At 37.7% G+C, this 17,410-nt stretch overlaps 1 protein-coding gene across 1 annotated transcript in view; it reads right to left on the bottom strand.

Moving 5' to 3' along the window:
- The window catches only part of BIRC6 (baculoviral IAP repeat containing 6), a 237,681-nt gene that overhangs the window by 154,806 nt on the left and 65,465 nt on the right, over positions 1–17,410 (bottom strand). The window contains 5 exon segments of the mRNA XM_047746606.1: positions 558–718; positions 3,757–3,982; positions 7,254–7,403; positions 12,702–13,634; positions 13,637–14,095. Of these exon segments, the coding sequence (XP_047602562.1) occupies positions 558–718; positions 3,757–3,982; positions 7,254–7,403; positions 12,702–13,634; positions 13,637–14,095 (1,929 nt within the window).

Genomic DNA, 17,410 nt, shown 5'->3' with positions numbered 1-17,410 from the left:
ACTGATGAGTATGTCTAGCTCGCAACATACTAAATGTATACAATCTATTTAAATAACTCGGTATTATCAAATTCTGAACTTGTAAGAAAAGTAAATAAAGTTGGGTGTATTTCTGGGTGTGTTTCTGTACTACATGAAAGGCTGGGTTTTACCAATGATCTTAAAAGAATATGTGACTTCCATTAACAAAGTTCTCTTCCCAGTCAAGTCTCTGCTTAGGAGAGCTTCTTAGGAAGAAAATGTGTATGTCTAGGAATGATGACAGTGAAACTAATTCAAAAGAGAACCAACTGAATTTCCTAAATAGCAAAATTAAATTACTCCAGTTTATGCAATTCTATACAATACTGAGCTACTGAAACCTCTAAAATACTCTAGAATTAACTCTTCTAAGTAAAACTACCAAAAGTAGAGCAAAGAAGTATAAGGGTGGAGGAGAAAGTGGAGAGGAGGGTAGCAAGGGAGGGACATGAAACCTTGACAGTCAAGTTGGAAAATTAGTTTTTTAAAGAAATCAATTGCAAAATCTTCAAATATAAATTTTGATTCATTCTTACCATTGACTTTCCCTAAGCCCGGAGCTTTATTTTTCAGCAGTGTCACTTGTATCTGTGGAATATTGGTGATGTTTGAGTTCAAAACAAATTTGAAGTCCACATGTCCAACCATACAAGCTTTAGGTAGAACCAATTCAAATACATGTTCATCCCAGCTGTTGCTGTCAAGTAAGGGGGAAAATGCTAAATACAGCAAAAGTCTTTCTTTGGCCAAAACCACATTATCCTTAATAACACTTTTCATACTCTGATTTGTAGGCTCCTACAAAATTCAATGCTTCTCAATGGGATCAGCTTCCAAAAGAGAGGTTAAACTTAGGGCAACAACTGATTTTACCTTAGAAATCTATCTTGGGAACTGAACATTCCAATAAACGCTGTTCCTTATACGAGGGACTATTAGCATGATTATCTGCAGATTCCTGAGCCCTAGCCCAAACCTAGGAGTGGGATCCTAGGAATCTGCATTTTAAAGTAAGAACTTCTATTTCTTAAACGTGTCTATTCTGATTTTAAATTCTATTTAAAGGTAGAAAAATAAATATCTCCAAACCATACTCCACTAATTTCCAGATTCATTCAAATGTCTACCAGACAGGGTGCCTGGGTGGTCAGTCGCTGGGCGTCTGCCTTCAGCTCGGGTGGTGATCCCAGGGTTCTGGGATCCAGCCCTGCATCAGGCTCCCTGCTCAGTGGGAAGCCTGCTTTCCCTCTCTGACCCCTCCTGCTTGTGTTCCTGGTCTCGTCATCTCTATCAAATGAATAAATAAAATCTCTTTAAAACATGTCTACCAGAGGGGCACCTGGTGGCTCAGTGGGTTAAAGCCTCTGCCTTTGGCTCGGGTCGTGATCCCAGAGTCCTGGGATCGAGCCCTGCGTCGGGCTCTCTGCTCGGTGGGGAGCATGCTTCCCTACCCCCCGCCTGCCTCTCTGCCTGCTTGTGATCTCTGTCTGTCAAATGAATAAATAAAATCTTTTTAAAAAGGGGGGGGGGCGCCTGGGTGGCTCAGTGGTTAAAGCCTCTGCCTTCGGCTCAGGTCATGATCTCAGGGTCCTGGGATCGAGTCCCACGGCAGGCTCTCTGCTCAGCGGGGAGCCTGCCTCCTCCTCCTGTCTCTCTCTGTCTGCCTCTCTGCCTACTTGTGATCTGTCAAAAAAAAAAAGTCGGGATGCCTGGGTGGCTCAGTTGGTTGGATGACTGCCTTCGGCTCAGGTCATGATCCTGGAGTCCTGAGACTGAGTCCCACATCGGGCTCCCAGCTCCACGGGGAGTCTGCTTCTCTCTCTGACCTTCTCCTCGCTAGTGCTCTCTCTCACTCTCTCTCAAATAAATAAATAAAATCTTTAAAAAAAAAAAAAGTCTACCAGACATCTCCAATTTATCATAAGCCAAACTTAATTGCCCACTCCCATCTCAGTAAACAGAAACTCTTATTTTTTTCAGTCAGCTGAATCCAAAACCTTAGTCATCCTTGACTCTTCTCATGCCAGATGTTCAAGACATCAGCATATACTATTCTTTCTACTCCAAATTACATCCAGAATCTGACCACTCTTTTCACTACCTCCAACAACTGACATCATGGTCCAAACTATCATCAACAAACTGTAATAGTATCCAAACTAGAACTCTCACTTCTATCACTGTCCTCTAACACATACAACCACTCATCATCTATTATCATCACAGTAGTCCTACTGTAGCCTTCTAATATATAAAATTATTCCTGTATCCAAAACCCTTTAATATTTTCCTAATCTTATGCCACATAAAAATCTCACTATGGCCTATAAAGACACTTGTCCTCTAGTGATCAGCTACCTCTTTGACCTGGCCTCCTCCCACTCTCCCTTGGCCTTACCACTCTAGCAACACTGGTTTTCTTGCTCTCGCCAGAAATCATAAAATATCCTCCTCAGGGTCTTTGTACTTATTATTACCTCAGAATTAATGTCTTCATGGAGGGCTTCCTGGCCCCTTACATAGAAAATACCATACTGGGGCACCTGGATGGCTCAGTCGGTTAAGCATCTGCTTTTGGCTCAGGTTGTGATCCCCAGGTCCTAGGATTGAGCCCTGTGTCAGGCTCCTTGCTCAGCGGGGAGTCTGCTTCTCCCTCTGCCCCTACCCATGCTCATGCTTACTCTCTCTTTTTCTCTCTCTCAAATAAATGAATAAAATCTTAGAAGTATCATACACATTTTCTCTTTGTCTCACCCTTGCACACAGGTACATACCCAGCAACTACTCTGACACCATATTGTTTTATCATATTTTATAACTTTTATGACTATGTGGCATACTAGAGATTGATTGGCTTACTGTCTTTCTATCCCCAAAGTACTGTAAATTCCAGTGACAGCTATATTACTAGTGCCTACAGGTGCCTGCACAAAACAACTATTTAAATATCTGTAAAGCGGTGCCTGGTTGGCTCAGTCAGTTAAGTGTCTGCCTTCAGCTCAGATCAAGATCCCAGGGTCCTGGAATCGAACCCCACATTTGGCTCCCTGCTCAGTGTGGAACCTGCTTCTCTCTCTGCCCCTTCCCCTGCTTATGCTTTCTATCAAATAAATAAAATCTTTAAAAAAAAAAAACAAAAAACCAACTAGGAACGCCTGGGTGGCTCAACAGTTAAGCGTCTACTTTCGGCTCAGGTCATGATCTCAGGGTTCTGGGATGGAGTCCCATATTGGGCTCCTCCCTCAGGAGGTCACCTGCTCCTCCCTCCGTCTGCGGCTCCCGCTACTTGTACTCTCACTCTCTATCAAATAAATAAAATCTTAAAAAACAACAACAACAAGATAGGAGGGTGGGATAATTAGGGGATGGACATTAAGGAGGGCATGTGATGTGATAAGCACTGCTATCATAGAAGACTGAGGAATCACTGAACTCAACCTCTGAAATTAATAACACCCTATATTAATTCAATTTAAATTTTAAAAATAAAAATAAAAATAAATAAATGTCTGTTAAATGAACCTGTGGGCTGAATGCCCAAACTAACTGCAATGGCAGGTTATTCTATTTTATCCTACAACTAAGAATACAGAAATCTCCAAAATTGAGGTGACAAATAAACAGTTATTATTATGCAAGGTTAAGAGAAACAATACTATACCTAAGAATTCTACGTTGTTTCTAACAAATACATAACATGGACTTAAAATCAAATACCTTAGAAGAATATCTTACCTGTCAGTCTGTAGTTTCCAAGTTCTAGTATGCTGAGCAGCATCTCCATGGTGTTGCTGATGCAAGTGTTGAGGATGCCTCCTTTGCTGCTGTTCTTGTTGAACTTCTACCCAGCATGGAGGAACAGTAGCTGAAAACCGTGGAGTTAAAGTCTCAAAGCGCGTTAGCTCCACTAGAGACGTCAAGATGTCAAGGGTGAATGGCTGGTCCACCAATAAATCAACTCCTTAACAACAGTGAATACAGAATTTGAAACAGGTTTTAAAAATTAGTTTTAATTCATGTTTTCTGTCTAGTCAATTATAATATTTGCCAAATATCCTGAGAGTTATTAATATGAGCTCAGATATCCATATACAAATAAAGTAACTAGCACTAACTACATAACGGGCATAATAAAAAGCCATCTTAAATTTTTTTTTTTTTAAGATTTATTCATTTATTTGACAGACAGTGCAAGTAGGCAGAGAGGCAGGCAGAGAGAGAGGAGGAAGCAGGCTCCCTGCTGAACAGAGAGCCTAATGCGGGGCTCGATCCCAGGACTCTGGGACCATGACCTGAGCCGAAGGCAGAGGCTTTAACCCACTGAGCCACCCAGGTGCCCCTTAAATATTTTAAATTATAGAGAGGGTACTCCTTACTGGAGAAACCCAAACTCAACTTGTTAGAAGAGCCCTGGCTGGGCTCTAACCAGCCCTAAGTTAAGAAGAGAAATGAAAGTAGTACTGAAATGTAATCCAAATCTGTATCAAATCAGCAAGTAACTTTTAGACTTTATCATTTACAAAACAAAATACTAAACATCATTAAGTATATAGCACCTGCCCTTTTTTACTTTATATAAAAAATTTTTTTAAAGTCAAAGCTATACTGGGATGCCTGGGTGGTGGTTAAGCCGCTGCCTTTGGCTCAGGTCATGATCCCAGGGTTCTGGGATCGAGTCCCGCATCCGGCTCCTGGCTTGGCAGGGAGCCTGCTTCTCTCTCTGCCTCTGCCTGCCACTCTGCCGGCCTGTGCATGCGCTCTCGCTCTCTCTCTCTCTCTGACAAATAAATGAATAAATAAAATCTTTTAAAGTCAAAGCTATACTGATGGCAGATAAATACATACAGAACCAAAAGCTTCACCAGTACTTTTTCCTACTTTTGTGATAGTTAAGAATATTTTGTAGGCATATCAATATTAAAAGAGTAACAATCTACTTCAGAGAGATTAGTTTTCTCTTAAAATGTGCTCACATCTATGAAATTTCTAACATTAGAAAAAAGCTTTTGTGCTTGTTCCAATAACAAAAATAAATTTTTAAAAAGATTAAAATATGAAATCTGATAGGTTAAGAATATTTTCAAAGAAAATTTATACTAAGTTATATCAAATTAAAAGTATATTTCAAACCACATTCCTCTTCTCAAAGCTTAGAGCTTTTTAAATCAGACTGAAACTGTTAAATACTGTTTGTAAACATGAACTGTATGTCAATATCCCTTCTTTATATTATTTACTTCCTTACAATCTAATTCATCTTTTCTCAATAGTATTTATGGACTATATCTGAAAATTCTTGGGGCTCCTGGGTGGCTTAGTCAGTTAGCTTCTGCCTTTGGCTCAGGTTGTGATCAAGGGGTCTTGGGATCAAGCCCAATGTCAGGCTCCCCATTTGGCAGGGAATAGGCTTCTCTCTCTCCCTGTGCTCCTCCCCTTGCTCATGTTCTCTCTGTCTCTCTCTCAAATAAATAAATTTTAAAAATCTTAACAAATAAATTTCTTTTCCATTATAACAGTAACCTATAAAATAAGAAACATCTAGTATATTAGCTTTTTAAACCAAACTGTATAGTTAATCAAGACAATCAAGTCTTGACTTATTGTAACATGAGACATGAGTCAGTTTATCTCAACCAGGGGGACAATCTTGCCTTCCAAGGGCTACCTGGAAGGAGGTAATTGTCTGTGCTAAAAAGCCAGAGATGCTGCTAATACAGCCTAGGACAGTCTTCCCACAACACAGAATTATCTAGCCCAAAATGGCAATAATGGTGCTGAGGCTGAAAAATCCTGGCATGTAAGATAGCACAGATTATACTGACAGTCATTCAAGTTAGCAGGTATTATACTAGTAATCATTAAAAAGGTTTGCCTCTGGTGCAAAGAAAAATGATCAAATACCCACATGTTAAGTGTCCATAAAAATCAAATACCAACTTTACATATTATTTCTATTTGGAAGACATCTGAGTTCAAACACACTTTGCATTACAGATTTATTAACCTTTTCTTTTCTTAAAAGATTTTATTTATTTGACAGAGACAGATCACAAGAAGGCAGAGAGGCAGCCAGAGAAAGAGGAAGGGAAGCAGGCTCCCCACTGAGGACCCTGGGATCATGACCTGAGCCGAAGGCAGAGGCTTTAACGAACTGAGCCACCCAGGCGCCTCTGGATTTATTAATCTTTTAATTGCTAGATTTAGGTAACAAAATGAATTAAGGACAAAGTAAAACATAAGAGCACTGTGGAAGCACAAAAGGACTAACTACAATCATAAAGCGCAGGGAAGAGAGCTGAGGGTAACATGTAAAGAGCATGAAAATGGGATTATACACTCAAAAAATCATGCAAAGTTTATTGTAACAAACATTGAGAAGAAAACTAGAGTTATTTCATAAGAGTCCAAGATTTAGGAGGAGTAATATGTTAACTATTACTTCTTCTGAAAAAGTAGTTCTGGAGGGCAATACAGAAACACAGAGAAGAGGCAAAAACAACATACAAAAACAAACCTAACTAATGATGCACAATGGGGCAATGAGGATCTGAATATATTACCCCAGGGAGAGAATATTTTTCCAGCTTTTCAATTCCAGTAGTAGTTTCAGTAGTAACAGCCACTGCACTGACCTTATATTTATTTAGTCAATTACCCTCTTTTTCTTTTTATAAAAGATTTTATTTATTTTTATTTATTTATCTGACAGAGAGACAGGGAGAGAGGGAACACAGGCAGGGGGACTGAGAGAGGGAGAAGCAGGCCTCCCACCGAGCAGGGAACCCGATGCAGGGCTCGATCCCAGGGCCCTGGAACCACGACCTGACCGGAAAGCAAATGGCCAACGACTGAGCCACCCAGGCACCCCTCAGTTACCCTATTTCATGTTTTTTCCCTAACTAGACTAAAAGCCCATTAATGGCCAAAATAATGTTTCACCTCTTAGGTAACATCACCAATATCGGCCAACCTACCATAGGTCAAAAAAACATTTTTTATTTTAACTGTTCACAACAATTTGCGACTACTGAAAAAAAACAATGATAAATAATAAATAAAAACAAGCCTAGTGACAGAATGGCAACAAGTAAATGAACTCCCTCAACAAAGTAACCAAGAGTTGACTGTAAAAACTGAAAGAATGTTTAAGACTATTTAAGAAAGACTCAGGAAGCTTTAAATATCACAAAAATTCCCATTTTAAGATTTCATTTAAAAACTTAGTATCATACCTGAAATGCCAGGACTTGAAGGATTTGATAAAGGTTTGGAACCTTCTGAAGATGGTTCTATTCCTTTAGAAAGAGATCCATCCACTAGTATATCAGCTTCATCAATATCATCACAAGTTCCTCCAATTTGGAGAAAATGAAGCTCACCACCTACGGTGTAGTAAAATTTTATCAACATAGGTACACGGCATATGGATAAACATATAAACGCATACTACTTAAGAAACTCATTTATTTTAATATCACTCAACAGGCAGATAAACAGGGCTGCCAAAGTGACATTATCTTCCAGAATTTAGAAATTAAATTGACAAGGTATTACAAACTGAAAATTAAATTTAAAAAATGGCAAATACAGAAACATATGTGAAAACAGTTATTGACCTAGTACTAACTATGTGTAAGACACTATTTTAAATGCTTAAATTAATTCATTTAGTCTTCACAAAAACCTCTGAGGTAAGGACTATTATTGTGGCCACTTTACAGATGAGGAAACTGATGCACTAGCTAAATATCTCAGCAGTATCAAAAATGAACACAGATTCTTAATTTTTTGAAGCATTCACAATGAAATGACATTAAACTGAAATTGTTTTTTTTTAATTTCTCACAGAAAAAAAATGAAAGCAAAGTTAGCAAATATTTAAGATAAAAATCAATGGATAAAAGAATATTCCAAAAAAAAGTATTTGGAGATTCACTTTCAATATGACAGAATAAGGAAGATGACAACTCCTCTTCCTGAAAAGCAACTATAAAGCCAGGCAAAATGGTCATTCAACCAGGGTGGGGCAAGCAATGAAAACCAGCAGAAGGAATGCTACTGCCAGAGGGGGTCCAACGGATTTGGACAGCCATCAGCTGAAAGGGCTCAGAGGCAACAAAAATGAAGTGCATCCTAAAGACATGACCCTGCCCTTAATACAAAGTTAAAAGAAGTGAAAGAAACATAAGGGGTTTGGTAAACTCTCCACATAATCCACAATGATCAGAAGTTGTACATATGTATTACAAAACCAGATGGGGCCCAAGCCATCCACACATTCCTAGTCAACTAAGCCTCATGCATATGCATAAGAGTGTAAGAGGGCATGACAGAAAATAAAAATAAAGCAAATAAAAGCCAGGACACACGTGAATACAGCCTTAATAGTGAAGTTACTTGGGCATAATCACTTAATCAAAATCTTTGGCTGAATATTAAGCTAAGCTAGTTGGATACAGAGGCAACAAATAAGAAACAAGTTTAAAAATTAAAACCTCCGGGGGCGGGGGGGAGATGACTGGAGACATCAGTGACTGCACACTGCAAAAGAAACAGATTCACAGATATAGTCCTGAGGGGTTACCAAACAAACAAAGCAACAACAATCTCCAAAGAGGGGAAATCAGAATTCAGAATTCTGCAATGTTATTTAAAATGTCCAGTATTAAATTAAAAATTATAAGACATCTGAAGAAAGTTTGACCCATGCTTAAGGAAAACAAAATCACTGAGCAATATCTCTGAGTTCCCAAGATTTAGGTTTGGCAGACAAGAACTTCAAAGAAGCTACTGTATTTTTATAGAATAAAAGGAAATCAGGTATGGAGAATTAAAAGAACAAATGGTGGAAATGACTCAACAAGTAAAGAATCTCAACCAAAAACCAAATTATTTTAAAGAACAAAGGGAAATTCTGGAGTTGAAACATAAAATAGCTAAAACGAAAAGTTCATTATATAGGTTCAAAGTAGGTTTGAGACGGCAGTAGAAGGAATCAGTAAAATAAAAATAGAGCATAAGAAATTAACCAATCTAAAGAAAAGATAAAGATCTTTTAAAATGAAAAGCATCTCAGAGACCTATGGGACAGATAAAGTATAAGAGCATACATGTAATGGGAATTCCAGAAAAAGAGAGCAGAAAAGGCAAAGAAAAAAAACTGATGAAATAATGGACAAGAACTTCCCAAATCTGAAGAAAAACACTACACTGCAAATTCAATCAATTCAATAAACCTCAAGTAGGATATATACAATAAGATTCACAGGTACATATGCTGTTTGAAAGTCAGTAAGAAAACCTCAAATGCAACAAGTTAAAAATGACTCATCAGATCTAATAACCATGATATAAATTAAGAGCGGACTTACCAGAAACAATGAGGCCAAAGGAAACTGAATGAGATGTGAAGAAATAGTCAACTAATAATTCTATACACAGTATTATTCTTCAAAAATGAAAGTGAAATAGAGATGTTTCAGGATAAACAGCATCTTTCACTAGGAGATCTGCCTTGTAGTAATAAGTACTAAAGAAAGGCCTTCAAGATGAAAGAAAGCACTACCAAATTCTCTCTCTATCTCTCTCTCTCTCACATACACACACACACAACCAGAAATGAGTGCTTAGGTGATGAAATGAGTAAATTAGATGGACATTATATATTTTATCTCATTTCTTTGTAAACTTTTTTAAAAGACAAAGATTGTATAAAACAACTCTTTTTCGTTGGGTTTATAACTTATCTAAATGCAACATCTAAGACAATGGTAGCACAAAGGACCAGGAGAAAAAAGATTAGAGCAAAGTATATTTTACTAGTAAATTAGTATTATTCTAAAGTAGTCTGTGACAAATTAAATCACTAAGAACAGAATTCCAAAAAAAATATTAAAAAAATATATATACCAACAAAGGCTCCAGTAATGCCACACCAAATGGCAGAGTAGGAAGTTCTAGGTAGGAAGCTCTAGAGGTTAGCTACTGACCTAGAAAGTGACTGATATCAACTATTTCAGAACTCTGGAACCTAACAAGAAACAGTAACCAGAGGATGCTTGATAAAGGGAAAGGCTACTGATCTTTCATGAAAGTGGCCTGCAGGAAGCAGCTGCCATCCCCCATTCCTCAGCCCTGAGCCAGCTGTGGGGAAAGTGGCCCATATTTCTGGAGCTGCTGGCTGGTGGCACAGTGGCCGGAAGGGACCTTATTTCCTTGTTTGACAAGGAAACAAGTGTATGTATATTCTATTTCCAAACTTTCATCAAACATAACTGCATCAAATCTACCTTTAGTATATTGTTAATACCATTTAAAATTAACATTTATTATAGATTTTTATCAAAATGCTCAATGATTCTCCATGAGAAAAGGAGTTTTATCCTATTTGAATACACTCTTAGAACATCATGGAAATGTCATGCCCTTTTGGGTCAGAGTCTGTAATCCTTTTTTAAAAATTTTACAACTGGGGCGCCTGGGTGGCTCAGTGGGTTAAAGCCTCTGCCTTTGGCTTGGGTCATAATCCCAGGGTCCTGGGATCCAGCCCCCCGTCCGGGGCTCCCCGCTCAGTGGCGAGCCTGCTTCCTCCTCTCTCTCTGGCTGCCTCTCTGCCTGCCTACTTGTGATCTCTGTCAAATAAATAAAAATAAGATCTTAAAAAAAAATTTTTTTTACAACTACTTTTTTGGACTGTCAAATATACATGATATAACATCAACTTTTCTTTCCTCTTTTTAGTTACTAATCTCATTTTTTCAAATCTATCTTGATCAGTCAATCCTTGAAGAACTAGGGGATAATTTTCAAAGTGCTTAACTTCTCGGGCTTTTTCTTGTCCTTTGATCCATCTGGATAAATTCCCCATCTAGGAAAAGTTCCTAGAACTTTTCCTTCCATTGTCCAAACTCCAAGAATACATTAATCTATTTAAATACTACTTCTCTATCTCACAAAAGCATATCTCATCAAACAATTAAACCATTAACCCCTGACTGTACTTCTGGAAAACACTGGTATCATACACAGATGTACCCTGGGGCTAGGTCACTCAGGTTCCAAATCTACCTCCACTCTGGATGGCCTATGACATATTAAACTGTTTTCGTTTTTTAAATCTTTCACATTAAAACATTCTTTAAAACTCAATGTATCACTCCTCTTTTTTCTTTTTCTAAGTGGGTTCCATTACTTTTTTTTTTTTTTAAGTGGGCTCCACACCCAACATGGGCTTGAACTCATGACCCTGAAATCAAGACCAGAGCTAAGACCAAGAGTCAGAGGCTTCACCAACTGAACCACCCAGGTACCCCTGCAAGTCTTACGTTTTTGTTACATTCTGGCAGTATAATTTATGCACCCTGACAACAGATGCCCAGGTATGAATGCTGACTCTGTCATTCGTTAGCTCTGTGACTTAGGCAAGTTACTTAACCTCTCCTTCCCTTAGTTTCCTTATCTGTAAAATGAACACAATAATAGTATACACCGCATAAAGTTGGCATGAGGATTAAACGAACTATGAGAACTGAAGCTCTCACAACAGTGAACACACACATACATGATCGAAAACTTCAAAATCATCCTTCACACCACATAGTATTTTAATGGTTTTTCTAAACTTTATCAACTCTAAATCAAAGTTTAATTAGCCTGAAGTTATTCTGCATTGCTCATTTTTAAATTTTAATTTAATTAATTTTAAATTAATTTTAAATTTGGTTTTTGATGTTATTTGAAGATGTTTCTTCCCTTTATTTCACTAGATGTATTCCAAAGAAGGCCATCTGAACCACCTACATTCACCACTACCCTTCCTGGCCAAACTCTTGCAATTTTAAAGTGAGGAAAAACTCGGGTTAATTCCTCCCAAGAACCACAAATGAGATGTATGACTCTCCTCACACCCAGTTCTTCTCCTAACCAGAGGCTATAGTTACCTGGTCTTCAAATATCTCCCGGCCCTAACTCCTACTAAACTATCAATAAGACTATTCATGTTGCCTGACATTGTCAGTAATCCTTTTCAAAAACTGCTTTATTTTTCCAACTTAAAATATATAATAAGAAAAGTAGAGGAAAAAAATGCACACCATGTGTTACTCTGTATGGGGCCTCAGATGTTGCAAAGCTGACTCAACCATTAGCCAAAAGTCAGGAATAAATCAACAAAAAATTTTATTTGGTAAAACTAGTATCATTCGCTAAATAATTTTCTTTCAGGAGGAAGTAATGATCAGTATATATACTCTGTGCCCAAAATGTTACATACATTATTTCATTTCATTCTAAGAAGCCTGGTAACAGGCCTTCTTATCCTCATGTATAAATAAACAAAGGTTTACTGCATTTAAAGTAACTTGCCCAAGGCCACAAATTTGAGCAGATGCAGAGTCAGGACTCACAGAAACAACAGCAGGTTATTTTCTTGAGGTTAAAGCAGAGAAGATACTTTCTGAGAGACTTATTAACTTATTTACAATTAGAATCCTTACCTAGGGCAGTAGAAAAAAGTTTTAAAAAGTTAAAACAGTAGAAAGATTTACCGCTTCATTATAAAAAATAATAAATTTCTCTCCATCTATATGGATCTAAAATTCATACTAGGTATGCATACAAATGAATGCCATATACACTGATTTTATAAGATTTGTAGGAGACCCAACAAACCAACAGCTTACCTTTGGTGCATGCACACAGCCTGTCTGTGCCCGAGCAGTAAATGACAGAAACAAATGTGTCCTGTTCCTCAGTGCCCTCCTTTTTGGGAGGTTCCACTTTGGCCAAAATTTCAAAGTTTGAAAGATCTAATATTTTTACATATCCTCCCTGAGTGGTTATTACCAGGTGTCCAAGAGTAGAAATATCAGCCTTTTTTTCTCTTTCAATGCCATTCTTTGAGGTTAACTGCATATCCTCAACAGGCTCCTCACAGTCATCTTCCCGATTATCCAATATATCTGGTGGAAGCAAAATGAGCGAGGTAATTGTGTCCTGGGGGTCTTTGATATGTTGGATTTTTATTGGCTCCTCTTCTAAAGTCACTATCCGAGTGGCATAATTCATTTTATAAAGTATTAAGTATCCACCACTAACATTCCTCTGCTCAGGCTGAATTATCAAAGGAGTTTGTACATCTGCTGGTGATTCATGTTGGATTACACTAATATTCGCACCATTCACTACAGCAAGATTTGATTCCAGCTCACCTTTCCGTCTATTACATAGTGCAGAGTTTAATTTATTTAAATTATTCAAGGCCTCTACTTGATTTATTGCACTCAAGGATTCAACAGGGCATGTCCGCAGTCCTACCAACAAATGAATTCCATCAGCACAAGGAGTTAGGGAGTCTATACAAAGATTCTCCTCCTCTGCAAACTTTGGCAGCCTTAAGCACTGAACCAAAGTCCCAGGCTTGGGAAACACAGAGTTCCACTTCTCAGAATCTGGAGAGGTAAGGTTGGCCGCTGCGTCTGCAAATTGCTGAATGTAAGTCACAGGAGGATCCTGCAACAACAACTGCTCCTGACTGTCCAGCTCCATTTCAATGATCTGGGGAACTGTGAAACCATCATCATGCAAACTTTTGCTCATTATATTGTTCATCTGTGAAATATTTTTCCTGCTTTCTCATCAGATTCCTTGATGCTATAAAGAAGCAAAATAGGTAAAGTCCTCCTTACCAGAGGAGAATTTAATTCTGAGTTAGTACAGGATTCATTGTCAGTTGACCCTTGTTCTGATATACTTTCACCCTGAGTTCTGCTTAAACCATCCAGTGACCTGTGAGAATTACTACTAATGGGTGAGGTAGCGGGAGATTTATATGTTAATAAACCTCCTGCTAATAAACATGGAAAGGGAATGTTGTGTTGTTCCTGGTGCTTTTCCTTTGTCTTTTCACTCTTAGAGTTTGTTAAGCAAGGATTTGCCCCAAGTTCTTCAAGATCCTTAACAGTGTCTTCAAGCACATTTGCCACAATCTCCCACTGAAGTTTCTCAGGCTGCTGCAGAATGCTGAGTGCTGTTATATCAAGGCTCACTTCCATGGCTTCCTTCTGGGACGTATGCCCTTTGAAAAGGAACAATATTCATCAGAATTGGCCTCGAGACTGGCAAGACACAAATCTTTAGCATAATGCTTTCGTTAATTTCCTTTTCTTACTCATCCAATCAGTTAGTGCATTATAATTACATCAGTGGAAGAATTTAAAGTATTTTAAAGGGAAGTTAATGAAATCTAAGATAAATCTACTCAGAAACACCACTGAGGTATTCAAGAGAATCAAAATCATTTTCATTTCAGAATATATTCTCCTGGAACTTTATGAGCAACGTACCCCCACCCTTTTAAATTTATGAGAAAGATTAAAGAATGAAGACATTATTAGTATAAAATAACAGGATTTCTGTCCTTCCATTCTAAACCAAAAAACACTCAATACCATTAAAACTGTCACTTTATTGTACTTTATTGAATATCCATGAAACATGATTATAGTGTCAGTTCCCTACCTGATACCATTTAGAAGTAGTCATACCACGCTCTCCTCTCTCCTACCCCACCATACTAATTATCAGTTGATTATCATAGTACACAATGTAATCTTAACCTCAGCTTAGAAAAAAATTATAACCAGGAAGGAAAAATTCCCAAAATTTGCCATTTTAAAGTGAAGCAGAAAGTGTCTTCTGCATTACCTGCTAATTTATGGCTCATTTAAAGTGAACTACATTACCCCTTAATGACCTTCTCTCCATTGTGTGCTGTCCCCTTACAAAGAGTACAAAAGTCATTTCTCAGTCTCAACGCTTGAAACATGCTATGTCTGTCTACACAAAACCCTGCAACAGATGTCACTCAAACCCTAAGCCAAGTACAATCTCTTGATATTGAACTGAAAGTCTGAACCAATTTGTGTCTTTCTCAATAGCAATAAATCCTATCAGTCAGCAACAACATTATTAGCAACAATAATGTCTAAGTATTTCTTATGGAAAAAAAAAAAAAAGAACATTGGAATTGGCTTTATAGTTTAGGTAAAGAAAATATAGAAGAGTAAAGGAAATAAATATAACTCGACAATTGCATGAAAGTTTGAAAGGTGCCCAAGTAATATAAAACTGAGATTCATGGAACGTCATACACGTAACATGTACTGAAAGTTCTATTCCCACCATTCTGTTAACTATTTCATTAACTATTTCTTTAAAATGCTCACTGACAGCCTTATTAGAATTCCCCATTTTTTGAGGATAATCTTCTCACTTGATATAATGTCGCTATTATGACCTAAAACTGAAACCATTTCTAGTTAAATGGAAGAAAACTGTAATTATAAGCTCAACAGTTTAATCATTTAATGAAGCTGTTCATTTATGCAACCACTCATCTGGCTACGTTCACACGCAGTCTGTCTGTGCTGCCATGCAAGAGTTATACATATTAACTCTACTAATTTAGAATCGAAATTAAAAGTTGACAATAAGATTTCGATAGCATGTAGTACACTGTAATAAATCTTGAGGATGCTCAACTGTTTACTGGACTAAACTGAAACTTCTAGAATGATTTTTTAAATGATGTTTTTTAAGTTATGGTCAGAAATTGCCAGGAAAAAGCTATTTTAGTTTATTCATACACAGTAAGAGAGATAAAAACAAAATAACCATAACCATAACAAACATAACCATTTATGTAACCATAAATTACATATATTAACATACATTTAAGAAATGTTCAAAGTATAGCATAGAAAGTGGGACTATTCATTAAGAAGAACAGCATGACAAGCAGCATTATTCCTCTGCTTCTTCCCAAACATTTAAGTAATATCTAAGACACAGCCCATGCTGTACATTCTACTTCAGACGACTGACAAAGCACAATGAAAACTGTCAAATACTGCAGTAAGAAATCTGTTAGCTCAGAATTTCAAACCTACTAGACTACAAAACAAGTTTTTACATAATATAGCTACATATGGACTGCAATACAATATTCCCCAGATAATCATTTTGGGAAATCCTTCTCTCCTCTGCTTACTTAGGAAGTGTCAGCCAACAGCTCTCTCAGGCAAACTTTCTGAGGTAAGCAAATAGGTGTTGTTGTTTTTTTTTAAAGATTTTTTATTTTATTTATTTGAGAGAGAATGAGTGAGAGAGAGCATAAGAGAGAAGGTCAGAGAGAGAAGCAGACTCCCCAAGGAGCTGGGAGCCCAATGTGGGACTCGATCCTGGAAGTCTGGGATCATGACCTGTGCCAAAGGCAGTCGCTTAACCAACTGAGCCACTCAGGCACCCGCAAACAGGTTTTAACTAAGCACTTTTCGAAAACTAAGAATTTCAATTTGAACCCTCCTTCTCTCTCCTGCCATTCTTCCCACACTTCACAAGAAGCAAATGTATCCTTAATTCAGTTATCTGACCCCAAAACCAATCTTCTCTCTCTGACATCATTTCTTTTCTTTTTTTTTTAAGAATCTATTTATTTATTTACTCATTGGACAGAGAGAAAGTGAGTGAGAGAGGGAACACAAGCGGGGGGAGTGGGAGAGGGTGAAGCAGGCTTCCCACGGAACAGGGAGCCCGACATGGGGCTCGACCCCAAAATCCTGGGGTCATGACCCAAGCCAAAGGCAGACACCCAATGACTGAGCCACGTAGGCGCCCCTAGAAACTTTCAAAAATCATAAAGTTTAAATGAAAAACAAGTAAAAATCTCTTAGTTAAGAAATACATTCCCTAATTCTTCAGACTGTGTCATTCACTTTGATGGGAATCACCTAGAGTTGGTAAATGTAAATTCTGAAATAGCATCTATGACTTATTTTAGATGCTTCAGGAAAGGAACACATCTCCCATTCATATCATGAGCCTCCATAAACTCGCCAATAAACTACCAATATAACAGAATTAACTTAGAATATATAGTAGTCCCCCACTTTATAGGCAGGGATACGTTCCAAGAACCCCAGTGGACACTGAACTGCACAAAGTACAAAACTCTATATGTACTATGTTTTATTTGTAAACATATATATGATAAAGTTTAATTTACAAATTAGGCACAGTAAGAGATTAATAGCAATATCTAATAATAAAATAGAATAATTATAATAATATACTGTAAAGAAGTATAAAAGTTATGTCAGGGCACCTGGGTGGCTCAGTGGGTTAAAGCGTCTGCCTTCAGCTCAGGTCATGATCCCAGGGTCCTGGGATCGAGTCCCGCATCGGGCTCTCTGCTCAGCAGGGAGCCTGCTTCTCTGTCTCTCTGTGCCTGCCTCTCTGCCTACTTGTGATCTCTGTCTGTCAAATAAATAAATAAAAATCTTAAAAAAAAAATTATGTCAATGTGTTTTCTCTCCCAAAATATCTTACTATA

The sequence above is a fragment of the Lutra lutra genome, chromosome 9 (genome assembly GCF_902655055.1).
Source record: "Lutra lutra chromosome 9, mLutLut1.2, whole genome shotgun sequence".
Classification (NCBI taxonomy): Eukaryota; Metazoa; Chordata; class Mammalia; order Carnivora; family Mustelidae; genus Lutra; species Lutra lutra.
Note: the sequence above shows the minus strand (reverse complement) of the source record. Positions and strands in the feature narration are given on the sequence as shown.